This window comes from Pyxicephalus adspersus, chromosome 9, assembly GCF_032062135.1.
Source record: "Pyxicephalus adspersus chromosome 9, UCB_Pads_2.0, whole genome shotgun sequence".
Lineage (NCBI taxonomy): Eukaryota > Metazoa > Chordata > Amphibia > Anura > Pyxicephalidae > Pyxicephalus > Pyxicephalus adspersus.
In genome coordinates, this window is record NC_092866.1 from 12,299,807 (window position 1) to 12,319,932 (window position 20,126).

General features: G+C 41.7%; 1 protein-coding gene across 1 annotated transcript in view; it reads left to right on the forward strand.

The window, feature by feature from the left end:
• The first annotated feature begins 1,391 nt into the window (after positions 1–1,391).
• LOC140338480 (serine/threonine-protein kinase Nek11-like) overlaps positions 1,392–20,126 on the forward strand; it is a 161,017-nt gene continuing 142,282 nt past the window's right edge. Inside the window, exon 1 of the mRNA XM_072422716.1 lies at positions 1,392–1,552. Coding sequence (XP_072278817.1) covers positions 1,392–1,552 — 161 coding nt within the window. The remainder of the gene's footprint in view (positions 1,553–20,126) is intronic.

The following is a 20,126-nucleotide window of genomic DNA, read 5'->3' on the forward strand; positions in this document are numbered from 1 at the left end:
GGTAAGGTGGTCACGGGATGAGATTATCACTAAACCTGCAACTGGCATTCTGATCTGTAATGCGAGGAATTTAAAGGGATTTTCCACTTACAAGTCACCTGGCTCTGTACCTGGTGCCACTCTGTCCTACCCATCAGATGCTTGAATTGTTAGGTTACTTCATATTGTTACAGTTAGAGGTGTAACTAGAATTTAGTGGGCACCACAGCAAAACTTTACATGGGGATCACCTTCCTCCTGCAAAAGAAAAAGAAGAGATTGAGGAGAAGAGTAGCCATTGCTGGCCGGCCACCATCCTATTTCCGGGCACCAATGCAACCCATTTATTCAGGGTTGGTATTTGGCTAGGGCAAAATGGGCAATCAGCCAGGACTCCACCTTCTCTGGGGCTGCAATTGATAGAAGGGGTGCTTGGATTTGGTCTTAAACCGTGTGAAGCTTTAGTTTTTATACTTGTATAGACTAACACACATATATTGTACACCAACACAGCGGTGGCCAACACTAACACTGGTGGTCCTCAAGAAAAGTTTGGTGGTCCACAGAAAAATTTGGACATTATTTGCAATTTTTATGTTTCATTAATAAAAAAACAAAAATAATTTCTAATGAATTCTTATATTCTGAATGACAATTTTCGCCTTCATATTGCACTAAATTCACGGACTGTACTAAAGACGGAAAAACAAGGGAGGCGCAGCGTGACGTAAGTGTAGTGTTAAGTTGTATGAGGCGACCATTGCCGAGCCGTACACTTCATACACCATTACAACAGTCACCCCGCTCCGCCAATACCAACTCTCATCTGATTGTTTTATTTTATTTGTTTATTTCTCAGATGCTCTTTTAGGTAAGTATGACCTTGGACATGGCATCCAATAGTTTGATTTTGATAACAGTTATTTCTTGTTTGGTCTTGGATTGGAATGAAATAAACCCATAATGAGTGAGAAAAGCAAACAAATATTTTACCTTTCCTTTAGTAATACCAAAGATAATACAACTAATGATAATAGTAACAATAGTAATACTTCACTTAACCATGAGCCGATCAATGAATCAGAACCTCCACAGTCCTTGTCAGCACCATTAGGAAGATCATTATTTTACAAATGTATTTATCTTTTTTAAAAAAAATTCATATTAATGGTCCGCAGGATTTAAAATTATGAATTCACTGGCCCTTGAGGTCCGAAAGGTTGTCGACCGCTGCTCTATGGCATACAAGCTCCATTGCCAGGGCCAATACCTGCAGCTTTCTCAGCTCCCAGTCTGGTCTTCCTAAGGATATAAGAAGGATAAAGTATTAAGAAACAAATGTCAGCCCTCCAGTATATTGAGGTCTGCAGCCTCCATATTTCTCCTATACATGAATTATACTTTTGTTACAGATGGACCTGACCCTCGACAAACAAACAACCACGGCATTGTGCCAAAGTGGATTCACCCCTGGATCGGTCCTAATGAAGAGATATTGTATTCACCGGAAGCTGGGCAGTGGGTCCTTTGCCACAACCTACTTGGTGACAGATTCCAGGGATTCTGAGTCTCAGTAAGTGCTATTCTGCTCAAAGGATGTATATGATGGTGGAGAATCAATTCCTGCCATTGAAACACAAGAACCTGGAAGATTCATGTTTTAGTGAATGTCAGATTCACTGCTTTATAAATAGCCCCCTATGTGTATTGGCAGGGCTTTCTGTATTTTATATTTGGAGAGAGTACCAAGGTGACAACACCGAAGCAGACCTGGAAACCATTGTCACCTTGTAAAATAAGTGCCTGGGTACAGACTGTCATGGCAGGACTGCTGGCTTTTATGGCCAAATTTTTGGATCTAGCAGGTGAAGGGTTAAATGATTGAACAAATATTCTTTGCTATGTACTATTCAGCAGAATGGGGGAGGAAATCTCTAGAAAGAAAGCAGACTTCCTCTCCTGACCCATTGTGACAGCATTCCGGGTGACTTTTTTGGAAGCTTTACCTTCCCCAGAGGTTCACATGAGGTTTTAGTGATGCTTCAGCCTTACATTTTTATTATTTGTAATACAATTTCCGGTCATGCAATGTGGTTCCTATACCTCCGTACTGTGGTTAGGAGTTTAAATGTCATTTAAAAAAAAAAAAAAAAAAAAAAAACAGTCACAATGGCCGATTTAATTTCCTACTCAATGCTTGTGCCAGCTTCCGTCTGTACTGAAATAGGGCACCGAATGTTGCTGAGACCGAGCACTGTGTACATTGTTACCCAATAATTAGGACATTGGCCAGATTGTGACAGCAGTGACCACAGATACAAACTGACGTGCGACATCCCACGCTGGGTGTCACATTGCTTCCTTACGTAGAGCTTTATTGAGAAGGCAATCATTCATTTATGTAATTGTTGTAGACATTATCTTGTGATGACGTTGTATCATATTTTTATAATGATAAATATAGTTTTGTAGGGGCTTGCAAGTTCTCCCTCTAGTGGTTGGCTGTATTTTAGGCAGCAGAATCAGCATTAGATAATGAGCCCATTGAAGTGATAAAAAATTGCACTTCAACATCCCATTATACCTTCACCAAGTGCACAACATGGAGTAAACCAAAGGATATTGTTGGTTATGCCTTTTACCCTGAAACCCTTAAACCATGGGTTGGGGTTCCCCCTTTTCCTTTTCCAAAATATGGGGTGCTAACAGTTTTACTTTTATGACTAGGAATATCTATAGCTAGCTTGTTATAATGTGCCCTCCCCTAAGGATTTCGTCCTGGGTATTTCCTGTTGAGTTTATAAAAGTTAGCTTTTCATATATTAATTAGAGATTAGCCTGGAGGTGACCCCCCCTCTTTTTTGGGGGGCTTGTCGCTTGTCTATGTTGTTGCCTTGATCTGACTAATACCCGAATCATATTTGAGAAAGCATCCCTGGACTGTCTGCAGTAACCATTCATTTATTAATTTATTTATGAATTTATTAATTCATTTATGTCTCACTGATTCCTGAAGAAGCGAACCATGTTCTGCGAAATGCGTAGAATCACAAACAACCTGACACCTTTTTTGGAATAGCAATTTTAAGGACTACCTAATGTATTTTTAAAGTTTTTTTTAAGTATATAATAAATAAATGTTTGATTTTTACTGTTCAGATTTAAACAGTTTAGTATGTTTTGATTGAGATGGCTTGAAAGTCCCATTTGTGTCTTGGAATTTGTTTTTATCTATACCCACCTTTATTCCTGCACCAACCTCCTACTGCACCCACCCCATCCTGAAAAACCTCTGTACAAGTTTGCACTTTTAGAACTCCGCATGTGGCTGTACACCCCCCATCTCCATGTGACGACAATCCCAACTGGTTTTCGGCCAATAATTGGAGTACTATCCTACGAAAAGTGGAGGAGTACCAGGGATTGGGTTCTCCCATATTTTACCTTTGTGACTAGGAACATAAATGTAGTCTATACCTACCTTTATCTTATTTCTGCATCAATGACTTTCTGCACCAACCTTTTGAGGTCCACATGTGACTGTACTTCCCTCATCCCCATGTGACCAAATTCCAGCCTGGCCATTGGCCATTAACAGGAGCAAATGTAGTCAATACCTACCTTTATCATGTTCCTGCTGTCACACTTATTTCTTCTGGGCGGTTCTAAGCTCAGGCACACCTGCTTTTCCAGATTTATTTAGTATCGCCCCTACTTCCGGCCTACCAGCACTCATCGTTTGTGCACGGTGTCTCCATTAGTGGTGAGCCCCCTAGCTCTGCTGACCATTTCCTCTACATCTGTTGAATAATTCAGTGCTTTCCCTGTCCAGTTATTGTGTTAACCCATTATTGCCCAGTCTGTTCCCTTGTGCTGTTTCAGTTTTCTTCTGTCTGAGGTGACCCCTGTTGCTTCCAGTGTCTACTGTGTTCCCTGTGTCTGTGGTGACCCCCGTGTCACCAGAGTCTATTTTCTGGATCTCTGATTCTTGGCCCCTGGCTTGTCCCTGACTATTCTTGCTTGTTGCCTGCCTCAATGCCAGCCTTCCTTGACAATTCTTCCCTCTAGTGATTTGGTACCATGTATCATCCTGCTCACCCTGGTGTGCCCAAGGCCCCAACTTGGCAGTAACCATCAGCCAACCTCACAGATGTTGCATCCTCACCACTAGAGGCTCTGGAGAAGACCTGGTTGCTAATGAAATTCTGCGCCTTGGCCCTTTTCGGGGCCCAAACCACTTCCATGGAAGCCATAGGGCCCTCTAGAGGCCTCATCTCCTTTAAGTGTGACACCTGCACCAACCTTTAGAGCCCTACTTGTGACCGTACACTGTCCATCTCCATGTGATGACAATCCAGCCTGGTCATTGGCCAATAATTGGAGCACTACGCTGAAAAAAATGAGATAGTATTATGGGTTGAGGTCCCCCATATCCCTTTTCTTCACACTACAGGTGCTTTGTAACACTTAATGGTTACAACGATTATCTTTGTGGTAAAGGTCTTTGTGTCAGTTGACCATGACATGGATTATTGGGTCTGGGTGGGGAGCATGTAACCTATACAAAGCCAGTGCATAGTAGGGATGAGCAAAATTGCTGGACAAAATGTTGAGTTCTTGGTTGAATTTTTTAGCTGGCCATGTGAATATAACGCGGGTGGGGGGGGCCCTTTTGAACCACACTTTTTTATGGTAAAAGTAACAATTTCCCTTTAAAGATGGGCCCCTTTATCATAGGAATTCTGTTCTATGTGTCTACTGACAATCCCCAGTATCTTTTACGTAGACTCCAAGTGTCTGCCATCGTAAACCTTTTTTAAGTTTTATTCCCAAACTTCCCAAGATGTACGATTTGCTAAAACTTTTCTAAACTTGTAATTCTGATTATACGGGAGGAGGAGGTGGAAGTACTTCATGGTGTTGTCATACAGCCTGGTTGTCTTGGCCGGAAACCCCCAGAGATGAAGACGTTCCTGTCCTCCGTCATACGGTCTGTTGCCTTCCTTCTAGCAGTTGCTGTGATGCAATTCCCCATTGCCAGACCGAGTATTATGTAAGCCGTATGAATTGTGAGATTTAAGGAAACTGCCTCGCAGTTACATGATTGGTTCCCATGGGGCCTCCCGGTGTGTGTCCCAGGGCAAAACCATCCAGTTAATTGTTACTGGAAAGCAGAGAGTTGACATAACAGGCTGTAACGATCAGCAAAGCATGAAAAATGACTTAAAGAGACCCTGTCATCAACAAAATGTGTTTGTTTATGTTTGTTTGGTTATTTTGTCATGTAGCATGCTATAGCATTCAGTTGGGGCTACCTTTGCAACATGGGAGTAGCAAGGGTATCCCCGCTTTACATGTGTTAGGGCTATACCCCCTGGCAGGAGGCATGGGGTTACTTGGGGAGTCTTCTTGTCTTTGCCAGAGAACCCCCCTAGGGTGATGCTGCAGTGGCCCTAGCTGTCTCCAGGCTATTTTGCTGAAGGAAGAACACCAGGTTGTGGCCCCCAGGTTCTCCCCCCAAAGGAGAACAGAGAGCTTTGGTGTAGGGATACCCATAGATCAGGTACTAGGTGGGCAGTAGGGAGTGTTGTGGGTAGGGAGTTTGTGAGAAACAAGGGCAAGGCGGGCAAGGTCACCTCCTCCCGAAAAAAACGAATTTTCAGGTCCTCCCTTGTTTTTCCCACAGCTTTATCTATAGGAAAAATATTTATATATCCATCAAATGCCCACTGTCCTCTTCTATACCACTGCTTTGCATGCTCCAACCCATGCCGCCATCTTGGTTTTTAGAGTTGGCTGTCATTTCCTTTTGATAATGCCGTGCTACATATGCACCTATCTTGTAAATTGCTTTTAGAAAGTTCTGAAGGCTCCCGAAGGTTCTTGCTGAATCCAGCAGGCAGTGGGGTCAATGCCATGGGTACATTGGCCAATTTTAAACCAATGGGAGAGAAAAATTGCAATGACAGATGAAAATGGCAATCATTGTGGCACATGCGTTCCGGCTGTTTGGTCATTTATGGTTTTCATCTATAAGAAGATTTTATTAAGAGAAATCTCCGGACTGCTTGCCTGGGTGTCATGCTGATCCTTTGCCTTGTAGGTCACCAATTTATTACAGGGCAGGCAATTGGTGTTTAATAAAATTGTCACCAATGGCAGCTCCCCAATATTACCCCCAAGAAAGATTCCCTTAAATACCACCAAGTGGTGCTGTAAGACCATTCCAAATCCCCCTGCATTTCCAGCAGGATGCTGAGGGTGGTGGCAGAGCGCTGCGTCATTCTTCATCCCTGATTGAGGGCATAAATTAGGAAACATCAAAAATTTTTACTTACAGCATTGTTTTGGTCTAATTACTGTCAAGCTTCTCCTCTGAATTATGCATATCATTAACACAAGTGAAAGGGGAGCGGAAATCAAAATTTGGCTTTGGCGGTATTGCTGATTACTATGTAGCATTCATTCCAGAAGGTTCAAAGGCTGCTTAACTCATTCGTCATCTGCGGGTGATGGAATATTTACCCCCCACCAGTGCAGGAACCAGTTGGATATTTCACAAAACAACTTGTTCCGCTATTGAAGATGTAAAAATGATGACAGCACCAGCAGTGGCGGAGATGCAAAGCCTGATTGGATGCCCAGGAAGGGGGCAGCTACAACCTGAAGAGAGTGGATTTGCAAAAATTGGGCACCTTCCTGGCACATTACAGGGGAAGGGCTAAGCGTAGGGATTTGGGTCCGATCTATGCCAGTACAGACATTGAGAATGGGGCAGATTCTCTGTGCCTGCCATCAATCAAAAGGGTAGAAAGGGCAAAGCAGCTACTTTGCCTAGGGCCTTATTCCATCCTAATTAAGATGCCCAGGACCCTAGAGTAGATTTTTGCTTACCCCCGGTTATACTATTGCCCTAGTGCTGTCTCCAAGTGGTTACTATATCTAGATAGAACTGTGCTGTAAAGAGCCACTCGAAACCTTTACACTTGGTTATATAATATCTAATTATAGGGGTAAAGAATGCAGGGGAGCAATCTCTACTTTGCCATGTTTTATTCCTTTCATGCAGAACTTTCACTATAAAGAAAAATTAATTTACTTTTATCTATGCAAAGCCATTGATCCATCCACAAACCGTGCACACACCGTCTTGGCTTTCTTCATCTTTCCGGCGCTCACCGTTCCCTCTAGCACCGCCATCTTTTTTTTTTTCTGGGTTCTTCCTCATGCCACACAAACTTGCACAGGTGATGCATCTTCCTCTAAATGTAATAAAATGAGTGCTAATCTTACTGCTCATGCAACTTTTTTTACATGGGAGGAAAGCCCTTGATGACGCATGCTCGATAACAAGCATACGCACAACACAACAAACAACCTGCAGCCTCCTGGTGACGCAAATATCCAAGGAAGCTGTGGGTTTTCCTCTGTTCTGGTCTCTTCTGCACCTGATTTATTAAAGCTCTCCAAGGCTCTCCAACACTTTCATGAGTGAAGCTGGGTGATCCAGCAAACCTGGAATGTATTTCTTCTATGTCATTTGATATATACTAGCAATTGTTTTTAATTCTGGACCAGATCTATTCCAGGTTTGCAGGATCAACCAGCCTCACTGATGAAAAAGTATCCTCTCCAGCCTTGGAGAGTTTGAATATATAAGGCCCATTAAAGTAAAGATGGAAGAGGAAGACCTCCCAAAAGAGTAAAACAAAAAAGACATCCTTTCCAATATTTAAAAATCATAGCCAATGTGATGATAAATCTGCTTTAAGTACAGAACATTAACTGTTGATATGCCAGAAATAAAGCATGCTCCTATATTCCTTTTTGACATGACAACACAGCTCTGAACTCCTATGCACATGGTGTCAGCCCTGATTACTTTATTTCTGAAGGATTACAAATCCACAGCCCTATCCTCATCTCCATAATCCCTCCTTGTGCACAAGCAAGGTAGTTATCCGCTCAGAATATTTTTGCTTTTTTTGAACCGATATAACAAAACACTTTTAATAGTATATTTAGACTGGAAGGAAGCAAATAAGAGACATTCACCAATGGGGTTTACACATATTTTAACCTTACATGGAAGGAGAAGGGTCAGGCAATGTATATAGACTTTGTGTACAAACTTTTCTAGAATGTAAACTGAACTTTGTGTGAGCAGCTTAGTTTACATTCTGGGCATAACTCGGTGCTAGAATGAATTAATACTAGTGCACATGTGTCAAAATAAGTCATTCCACGGCGGGCGAAGAACCCAAAAAAGGCCCAGGTGAGGATATCGGCACCACTGAAGGAGCGAGGGGAGGTGAGTTTATCTTTAGTTTATGGATATTGGAGGGACCCATACAAGAACTTTAGAACAGATCACTCTTGTATGGACAGAGCTGAGTGTCCTTTACCCTGGAGGACTGGGGACATCTAGTGGTGGAATTTGAATACTGCAAGGGACTGTTGCAGAGAGGAGGTATTACAGCTAGATCTGTCTTTTTTTAAATTAATAAATATAAAAAAACTATGCTACATATGTGAAATATAGTCCATAGAACAACGTGTAGATGACTGAAATGTTTACCCAGAGTTAGATTTAAACGTATGAAAAAATTGTAAGCAGGATAGTTAATTTTTGCATTACAGGTGATGGCCTTTCTTTAATATAATAAACTTACCTGCATGTTCACAATCTTTTCTTTACTGAACATTGAGTAGCTCAGTATACGACTGCAGGTATCCCAGCATACTCCTGCTAGGATTGGATGAACTCTTGTGCACATGTGCAGGAGGTACATCATGATGAGCTGGCCAATCAAGTAGCTAATGATCAGGGACCTGGAAAAAGACCCGGGAAGAAGGCAGAAAATGCTATGGACTGAGGACTGAGTGTAATTTAAAAAATTGCAATAAAGCATGTAAGTTAATTTAATTCAGAAGGGACATCTCATGTTTTTTTTGCAATAAATAACCTACCTGCTTGCAATGTTTTACTAGTTAAGTTTAGTTCTGTCCTAAATAACATTTGCTGTATATGTATTTTCTACATTTTTTACACATGTGAGGTATAGGGAGCAGATGGATATCTGGGAACATGAATAAAGCTTGTCCTGGTGATAATGGATTCTGTTTGTTCCCCTTTAAAAATGTCAGTAATATAACTGTGACCCCGTTGTCCCCATTCCGATGCCACTTGCTTCTTCTTTAATCTTCTTTAGAACATCGCAGATTGTGGTATAATATTTGTTGCAGCGCACGTCCACGTTTGGGGTCATCTGAGGACGGTCGCAGCCTGGCATGTCATCACTTGTCATATCTCTCCCTTCAGTAGGGGGCGCCAGCTCGGTGACCTGGAAACATTCTTCTTTTTGAGGGGTGCCTTTGCTCCCCTGAGAGAGTTTGATAAAACCTTTCTAATCTCAGCTCCAGCCTCTGCTCGTATTCACTCCCAGCAGATTTTTGTCATGTTAAAAAGACTTTATGGAGTTTTAGAGGGACAGAAAAAAAATGATATTTTGCAACTTGCAAGTTAAGGCAGACATCCGGCAAGCATTAAATCCCATCTGCCAGAGTCCTGGGCAACCCCAGCCAGCGGAAAATAATTTATTCTGTCTCATTTCAGTGAAATCCCCTTTACTCCCCTTTCAATTTGAGGCGTTTTATGCAGCGCTGTGAGATAGCGCCTCCCTGCCATGGCGGATCGGAGACTTTGTTCTGCCTCTATCACTTCCAGCATGGCTGGAAAAGAAACTTTATGGAGTAGACGTATCATAGTCACCAATTAGGGAGATTGTTTAATACATTATTATTACATTTATACATTTTTAATATTATAAGATTTCATGTGACGGGTAAAGTGACCTCATTCTTTGCATGGTGATATCATCCATTGTGTTAAAATGAATAATTGGTTTCCTAAAGCAATGGCAACAATCCCTATTTTTAAAAATATAAAAAATGTTTTCATCATTTGTTCTATCTCAGGGCTGGTAATGTTCTGCAGCCACCTGCCCACCTACACGCCCTCTAGTGGTGGCTGCATAGCATTGCCCAGGGTGGGTTTCCCTTATAGTGGCAAAAAAAGATCATGCCTGTGCAATGTGTGTTGAAACATCCACTTCCATCAGGGGCTTAAGATCAGTGATGGACGTAGTCAACAGAGGGTCCCTGTGCAGAATGGACCTGGGGCCCCCCTTGCCTAACTGACTTATAGGGGTCCGGGGCCCTTGTGCAGTGGTACACTTTGCAGTTCTCTATGTCCGCTCCTGCTTGTGATGACAACTTCGGAACACAATTGGAAGAAAAAGGAGTGTTGTCATTACAAGAAGAACCCTGGTGGGATTGCCAGATAACTGATAGCAATTTTTCAAACAACTACTTTTTGATATTGCAGGAACATGTGAAAGTTTTATGAGATTTTATTTTTTTGGGTTTACATATGCTTTAAGGAAATGCTTAGACAGGTGGTCCGGTTGTGGTGCAGTTACTGTTCTATCAACATGTAGTTTTAACCTGCAGCAGTCCCATTGAGAATGAATGGGGGCAGCAATGAGTGTTACTGAACCAATCTGCAAAGTTTCCTTCTTAAAAAATCTCTGCTGTGGTGCAAGTGGCCAAATGACTGGGAAGGTGCCAACTATAGTCAGCCGCGCAGGATCACTCTATCTTTCTGCAGGTCTGAAGTTTCCCTAACTTTTGTTCTGATGACATCTTCTCATGATTGGATTTCCCCCTCACTGTGATAATGGTCATCAGGATAAATCAACACAAAAACTTCTTACTTTATCCAGAACAAAAAAAGTTGCCATTACATTTAATTTACTGTTGGAATGTCCCCCCCCCCCCCCGGGCTACAATTATTTTTTTTTTCATGCCTCAAGTAGAAATAAAAAAACCATAATAAATAATTCCCCCACCTACTAGATTGTAAGCTCTTCGGGGCAGGGTTCTTTCCTCCTGTATCATGGTCTGTATTGGTCTGTCATTTGCAATCCCTATTTAATGTACAGCGCTTCGTAATATGCTGGCGCTATATAAATCCTGTTTCATAATAATAATAACAATAAAATTTAATTGGTGTTGCTCCTTGCAATACCCCTTTATGCCACAAGATGTCCTCATCTCCCATTGTTATCTGACCTGGAAGACTGAGAACATACAGTGAGTACAAGGAGTTAATAGGCCTGCTTGCTTGAAGAATAGGACCCATCATGTCACATGACCGTCCTGATAAAGGCACGGGGAGGACTTGATTAAGACTTGAAGTCATATTTAGATAATTCTATCTTGATTTCTGCTATTTTTCTCCCTGCAACTTAAAATCTGTAAACTAAGGCTCAATGTCGCTCTCAGATAATTTCCTCTAATTCTCTGTTGTGTGTCAAGCTGCTATGTGCAAATGAGGAGAATCGAAGCCCCCGTATCAGTAGGCTTCTTTTCATACAAACAACGCTGATCAAGAGAAATCTGACAATTTGCATGGAATATTCGGGTCCGACTTGTACACGTGCCACAAGTTCATCGCTTGATTAGAGCTGAAAAGGCGTTTCTGTCTCCAGGACAGGACAGAGTTTAATTGGCGGTAAAGACGCAGAATTCTGTGCTCTGCCAATCTGAAATCTTTAGCAGGGACTCAAACAAACCCTTTGATTTGAGAACAATACTCGGGAATGGGCCAATTAATCGGTGGAAGGCAGTTGCTCTCGGCTTCAATTCGATATGCTATTTTGGCAGATGGTAGAAAAGGATTCAGCATGAAGGAAATTGTATCCACAAGACAAATGAATTTGTTCTCAGTATTGTTCAGCAAACTCACCGAGGAATAGAGGAAGACAAATTGTGTTTGCAGCATACCGCAGGGATGGAGAACTAAGCATATGCTAATGGAAACTAATCCTTTTACTGTGTTTTTAGCTATTTTATAAATATAAAGCTGAGAATAGTCATAATTAGGTTTATGCAAAAATATGAAGTCTTAAAACAGAAAAATACAATAACCTAATAAATTTAAAGTAGAGAAGTCGCTTGAATGCACATTTTTATCTAGAGCTGTCCACTGCAGTACTTCCTAACTGCCACTAGATGTCCTCAATCTTCCTGGCTGAATCATTGCTAGCAACATTCAACTCGCTTCTGCTAAGGCAGGGCTGTCATGGATCTTTATTTTCACGAGGCATAGTGCCAGGCTCAAAGTACGTAAACTTAAAGGAGGGTGACAATGCAAACTTCTACAGGTAATCCTTCTAAATGAGTCTATACTATTTGCTTGAATGTCCTGCTGACCCTCCCGCTTCGTTACTTTACTTCAGAGGCCCTGATTTATAATTATTATTAATAAAGAGGATTTATAAAGTGCCAACATATTACGCAGGGTTGTACTTTTAAATTTGGGATTTAATAAAACTTCCTAAGACTGGAGAATATAGACTTGATATATGATATATATGATAGATATGCGTAAACCTGGGCGATCCAACAAACCCGAAAATTTCCAGGTTTGCTTGATTACCCAAGTTCTCCCATGATAGTCTATCTTCTTCAGCCTTGGAGCGCTATCAGGCTTTTCAGGCTTACCAGAATGGGGCTTTTAGTTTTTTTTGGGAGGGGGTAGCATGTAGCATAAAAGAGGGAGCTGGTCTGCCTCCCCCCATATGGCAATGTTCGAGCGATCCAATTACAGCTTCAAACACTAAGCCCCAGGCTGGCATCCCCATTGGCATAAATAAAAGACTTCAGCCTGCAGGTGAACATTGCCATTTTTAGGCTGAAATCTTCATCTGAATTTCAAAATATTTAACCAGATTCTATATTCAAAATCTTCTATTTGTGTGTATTTGTCAGCATATAATAAAAACAGGCCATAAAAAACAAAATACTAAATCAAAACCTTTAAATTATGTATAGCAGTAATGCCAATTAGTAATAAGGTTCCTAGAAATCTTCTAGATCCATGCACTTTCATTGGCAGTGATTGATTCCGCAGCAGAGAATGTTTGGTGAATGTTTTATTCACCACTTTATAAATCCATATATATCCCCATTTTAAATCGCTCATAAAATTCATTTCTTCCCTATTGATTTACTATTGTGATAGCTGTGCACTTTTGACTACTGGCCAGTAGATGGCAGAACAAGTGACTGTTTTAATAGGAGACTTGTAGAAACAATTTCAGAGGAATTGACAGGGGGAATAATTTATAATTCGAGCCCATAGAGTTCTTGTTAGCCAACACATGCTGATCATCCGTGACACCAGTGGAAGAGTTAATACATTGTCTCTAACGATTAAGCACAGCTTGCACTGCCCCCCACTACTAACTTTACTGTAAAAACTTAAAAATTTTTGCTGCTCAGTGCGGTCACAAAATTCAGTTTAATTGAAATGACATTAGCAGACCTGATGATTCACCACTAATCCCCCCCCCCTACACTTTCATCTTGTATTAGAAGAGGAATCCATACTTGAGCTTCTATCTTACAAGACTGACCGGGGTAACCTGGGCGTCCTTCCAGATTCCTCCCATCGTCTATAAACATCAGGTGGATTTGTTTGGTAATGAAGCTTTATTGAATTATTGCGTTGTAGCTGCAGACAGGAAACACAAAAGCTCCAGCGCTGGAAATTCTCATTTTTATTCATTAGGACTCTGTGTCATCTTCATTCATCTAAAGTGGGGTATTTTTTTCACTCCGGAGCTTACTAAAAAACATTTAATAATTCAATAATGAATGCGAAACTTTATTATTTGTGTTTTATGTCTGCTTGGTAGTCAGCTTCAAGTTTTATGAAATATTTGGTATCAAAGTCAGCACCTTGAAAGTACCCCTATACCTTCCCACCGCCCACCTTGAAAGTACCCCTATACCTTCCCATCCCCCATGTAATGTGCCTTTGTAGATGTTTTAATTACTTGACTTTATAATGTGTAATTCTTCTTCTTAGCTCCTGTAGGGTCATTACAGAGGCTGCAAAAGATCTATCTTGGAGTCCAAAGTCTCTGCCAGTCTCTGTGGCCAGTGACCAATTAGAAGAAAGGGAAGTGGCAGTGTAGGGACGATAGGGATGTCTCTCCATAACTCCGCACTTCACCCTGTTTATCTCTGCATCTTGCAAAATAATGTGAAGGTAACCCATTATTTCAACCAGTTACTAAAATCAGAATAATCTGCTCCATACCTCTTTACTCATGCTCAAATTGTCTCCCAAACACTTTTTCATTAACCTTTGTTATCAGTTCTCCTTTGACACTACAGACAGCACAATAATGCATGAACCTCAGCTCCCTTGTATTGTGTCTGTGCTAGTGCAGGCACATTGTTGGCACAGGTGGTACAACCTGTGCACATGGTTATAAGGCTCACTGAGCTGCTTCGTGACCCCACTGAGAGAAAGTTTAGACGAAGCCTTTGTGGGAAAAAACAACAACGGAAAGACAGCAAATTTGTAAACTTTGGCAAGGACAGAGGATTTCTCAGGTCACAACATTGCCTCTCACACTCTGTATCAGCACATTTTAGGACAAATTCTAAAAAGTCGAGACAAAATGATTTACCGGACAGAAAGCAGATGGCTCAAAGGAGAGGGTCAGGACAACATAGATATGGAGGAACAGGATCAGGATCCTTGAAATGAGGTTGGCTAAAGATATCTAGATAGCAGCTTCTAATGCTTGTTGTGTGGAAGTCCAAGTGTGCAGGCTAAAAAGGGCTAATAATTTCAGTACAGAAGTGCAATACCTACTGGTGTGCAATAAGAAAGGCAAAGCTGGAGTTAGGCTTTAATTCCATTTATGTAGGTGCCAAAATTTGCCATAAATCTCCTATGTAGCAGCACTCAGACCGGGAGAGGAAGGAGCAAGGCTGGAAGCCAATCAGGTTTGCTACATGTGTACTGACAAATACCATGCTAAAAGGAACAGAGATCAGATACTTGGCATTTATTGCATTATTTGAACTTAATTTCTTTTAAAATGTTTCTGTATTTACAAAACCAACTTTCCTTTGTACGGCTGTTCAGTTGGCGCTGCGCTGTCGGCATTTATAGCAGTTTTAGTATGCAGAGGAAGTGTCTCCAATTAACGTTCTCAGCACACGCTATATCCAGAGGTCTCTTTACAATTGTCAGGCTCACAGTGCCGGTGAGAATCTTATTTAATCAAGAAGGTGGCTCCAAGTCCCCCCACTTATTCCCAAACCAATTAAATATCTCAGAGTGACAGAGGAGCAGATAAGAAACGTCCACAAAGTTTAAAGATTATAGCTGATTTATAGAAATCCATTAACAGGGACACATTCGCCAGCATGACGCTGGGCTAATAGGGCCAATTCCATTGATTTGTGGCCCCGGGTCACGCAATGGATTGCACAGAATTGGCCAAAGAAGGTCTTAGCACCAAGCACAAGCCGGTGCAGGAACAGAAGTGGCACTCCAGGGACAGAGTACCGTCCATTGCTGTATTGTAAGTCTATGTAAACCCTTACCATGAACACGGCTGTGAACCTTTTCTGTGGGGCCTCCATCTAATTCATGTAAACCTCAACATGGAACTTTTCTCTTTTGCCCCCCTATGACCTGTTACATATACGTATGCATTTGTTTTTATCAGCATTTTATCTCTTGATAAGGTTCCAAAAATACCTGTCGATCCTGCTAGGAATTCAATGCTGTCCCATGCATTACAATCAAATATATATGAAATATATGTGAAATGTGTCGGGCCAAAAGACTTTATACCTCTAACTAAGTAACTAAGTTTCTGTAAACCTCAACAATGAACTTTTCTCTTTTGCTCCTTTATAGCCTGTTACATATACCATTTAAAGGGGTTTTGTTATATCTCTTGATAAGGTTCCAAAAATACCTGTTGATCCTGGTAGGAACCCAATGCTGTCCTGTGCACTGAAATTAAAAATATATAGAGAATGTTACCAAAACGCGTCGGGTGATGAGACATTATGCCTGCTTCTATTTAACCAGCTATAGATAACCGGTCCTACTTCCCAATGAGTTTACCAATTTATGATTGTATATCACTTTGTTCTTGGTGAATGTTAATTCATCACTATTGTATGTTTATTTGGATATCAAAGACATTTTTGAATTGCGGAAACAAAAAACCCGACTTTTTTCTCTATATATTTGATTGTATCAATCGGCAGCATTTTATGTTCCTGGAGGAAGGATTAGCAATCTACTCTTCTTTCTTATTATCTGTACACTACAATGTCATATCTCAACCAGTGGGCTGCGGTATATTACTAGGGGTTGCTCATGGTAATGGGATGCTTACAGGGCAGATAATAGGCAGCAGACTCCTAAAGTCCAAAATAACCGCAGTATTTATTTCTTTAGGCCGGTGTTGCAGCACACTCTCTAGCACTTCACAACAAATAACAAACAGTGGCCCGGCTGGGCATCTAGCTACCTCACTGGGTGCCCTGTCTCTCTAACACTCAATATTAACACTGTTTCACTCACACAAGTCCTGTTTGCCCACTGGCTTTCCTGAAGCTCTGTCCCCTCTCATGCAGCCTGGAACCCACTCTGGCTGCCTTCTCCTGCCTGGAACAGATTCTGGCTGCCTTCTCAGCCTGGTACCCTCTGGCTCCCTTCACAGCCTGGAACCCTCTGGCTCCCTTCACAGCCTGGAACCCTCTGGCTCCCTTCACAGCCTGGAACCCTCTGGCTCCCTTCACAGCCTGGAACCCTCTGGCTCCTTTCTCAGTAAAACCTAAAGTCCCTGGTTTTCCTTCTAAAAACCTACATACACATAACTACTCTCTTTCTCTGGAGCCTTTGATACACGTTCCCTGACGTTTTTGGGACACTCTGTCAAAGACCTTGCCCAGTTCTCCTTGTGGACTACAGAACCGTTATGGAGATGGGAAGGAGGAGGTGTTTCTCCTTTCAGTACAGATACAGTAGAGCAGTGTTTCTCAACCAGAGTTCACCAGAGGCTGCTGGGGGTTCCTTGAGCAATGAGCACCTCTCAGGTTAGTTTAGGTGACACCAATGATCTTTTTTGGTTATCTGTAAGGGTAAGATTCTTCCCATTGGCCAGCAATGTAAGAAACATTCTTCCCACTGACCATCACACTATTATACTGTAAGCTGTAGATATAGTCATATCCGGAAAGTTATTTCAAGGGGTTCCCCCATGTTAAAAAAAAGTTGAGAAACTGAAATGCATCACCTAGAGGCCTTTAAAAAAAAAGTCTTCAAGCTCCAGCCTGCAACATTACCTAAGCTTAGATAATGATAATGAGTCTTCTGCAGGCAGGGAGAAGCATTTTCTAAGTCTCCTCTGCTGCAGTAATTGGACTGTACATTGCAACTTTGTACTAGGACACAAGGAGAACCCTTGAGAACCTGAAAGATCCAAACTGCTCATTGCTCAGGGAACCCCTAGGAACCTCTGAAGGAACCCTGGTTGAGAGACACTTCAGTAGAGGAACCCTTTGCTGTGCTGAACTTCATACGTTAGACCTTTAATATATATTTAGACCTTGGGGTTCTCTTGAATGTGTTTTCCAGTAGCCGTGATCTCTATGTATTCATTTTAATGTCTCTGCATCATTCAGCAGGATAAAAGGAGGCACTAAATTGCACTTAATAGCTGCTAATCGTCCGAATTCCCCGTCTCATTTCATCCCTTTCTCTCTTGCCTCTAATTTGCCTTTAAAATAAAAACTGTCGAAAGAAACGTCCGTAAAAGCAGAATTTAATTAGCCCGTCAAATCAGCAAGTGGCGTCTAATTAACTTTACATTATTAAGAGAGCCTGTCTGCGGATGTGAGGCCTCGGGGCGCCCATCCTGCTACAGGTGAGAGTTTGTTGATGGGAATCTCAGTCCTTTGCCGTGACTTGCGAATGGACCAGCTTGACAGTCGTTTTATTCCCAATGTGACTTCACTCATCACAATCATTGTGCTGGGTGTTTGCGACCCCTTGGCGGCGGTTCTATTGTGTGATTACGGCGCAGAAATGCTGCACTTACAGCACTTATACATGAAAGCCATAGAAGAAAAGACAGGTGTGATTATCCTCCGCAGCCAATCAGATTTCAGCTTCTGGAAAATGTGAACGATAAAATGCAGTTTCTATGGTGATAAGAGCGGTGATACTTTTATGTATGAGGCAATTTTATGTATGAGGACCACTCGTTCCAGAAGATGCACATGGTGCTTTAATGACAGAATATCTATGAAACCCCCAATTTTCAGCCTGCAGTTGTCCTTAAACTCGCTATTTTAATGCAAGTCTATAACAGCATGTTCAATAAATCAGAACCCCGACAATATTGCTGCAATATTCACCTTATAGCTTGGTGCACATTCTTGGTTTGTCTCTGGACTGAAATAAATGAACTGCCATGCATTGTGTGCCCGAGTTTTGTCTATCCAGCCACATTAGATGAGCAAAGATCCTTAATCTGCAAAAAGATTGTTAGCACTGCCATCAAAGCAAAGGGAATATATTCAGTTCCAAATTAAATCCAGAGCTGTCTTCCGCAGTACTTCTTTTCTGCCACTAGATGTCCTCAGCATTATTCATCATTCTACCCAGGACTCATCCCCTGCAATAGCCTGGACTGTGAAAGAAGAAGCGGCACTAGAATTGTATCATCTCTTTGCCACTCTCCACAAGACTTATAAATGTTACAAAACCACAACAGACAAGAATAGGCTTTCTGCTCTGCTATAGAGGTGTGTTGTAAAGCAGAGCTGTGCCAATCTAAGAACTGGGGGGACAGAACTATAAGAACACGTCCCTCCTCCTCCCTTCTCACAGTTTTTATATGAAATTCCAAAATGAGTTACAGTTCAGCGTCTGCACCGATCGCTGAGAGGTATTTCCATGCTTAGTTTGATGTCTGACATTTCTCTTCAAGGCCACCATGCCAACTTTAAACGTAAAAGGTCCAGTATGCTCTGCAGAACCCGTATCATGGAAGAATCCTGCGCTCGTGGTTCACTTATAAAAATTAAAAGGGAAAAACATTTTAAAATTTGTAAGTATTCCAAGAAATGTTCAATTAGATTGACAAAGAACCCTATTAAAGTTTCCCTTCAATGCTTTTATTTAAGAATAGGGGCAGTACGGTGGCTCGGAGGTTAGCGCTCTGGCCCTTGCAGCGCTGGGTCCAAGGTCAGGACACTATCTGCATGGAGTTTGTGGGTTTCCTCCGGGTACTCTGGTTTCCTTCCCTATCCCAAAAACATGCAGATAGGATAATTGGCTTCCCTCTTGTGACAATACCAAGCAATTTCTAGTAGGGACATTCTACAAAAAGTTTCTGCAAATTTCTTGCCATTACTGCAATTTTACAAACCAAACTTCTGGGGTTTAGTGGCTGCTCAACAAGTTCCCATTAACCACATATAATCATCAAGCTACCAGGAAAGTGGGGGGATCAGTGTTTTTCAATCATTCTGACCTAGTCCAACACACCAGCAGTGAGATCATCGATCCAGCAATATACAATCACTGTGCAGCATTACTAAAAAAGAAGCAGCGCTCAACTATTTAATGAGCTGCCCCATCTACTGATTTACAAGGAATGCAAACTAATGAAACATAAGGATGATAACAATTACATAAAGATCATTACTAAACTAAAATATTGAAATTCTACCTATGGATTTTTATTTGACAAATGCAATTATAGATATTGACTAATCTGTGACTTGCACAAAATGGAATGTTAACCTGGGGATCACAGGAGGTTCCTAAAAAATGCCGGATAATGTACAACCGATGAACCTGGACCCCCCAGTGGCCAATCTTCTTGTGGTTTATCTTGCACTGTTGGATTACCTCCCATCATTAATAATATACAGTGCCAGGGGTGGGGGGTAATATTTGTGGCCCTGCTCACATTATGGCACAACGAGCCAGGGGCCACATTTCCATCCATAGGGGATTGATCAGCACCTGGTGGGGGTGGTGGCGGAGAGCTATGATGGCCTTGATGCTACAGACTTGCAGCCTCTCCTTGTATAGAGGACTCCGGAGACCGATTGTTGTTTTCATGACGGCTTTGTGTACACACGTTTAATTTGTCCTGTTGATTATTGTGCTGGATGTTTATGAAAAGGTCAGGCGGGCTCGGATGCTTCTGTTCACCCCATACCGGAGTTTCCAAAGCAACGCT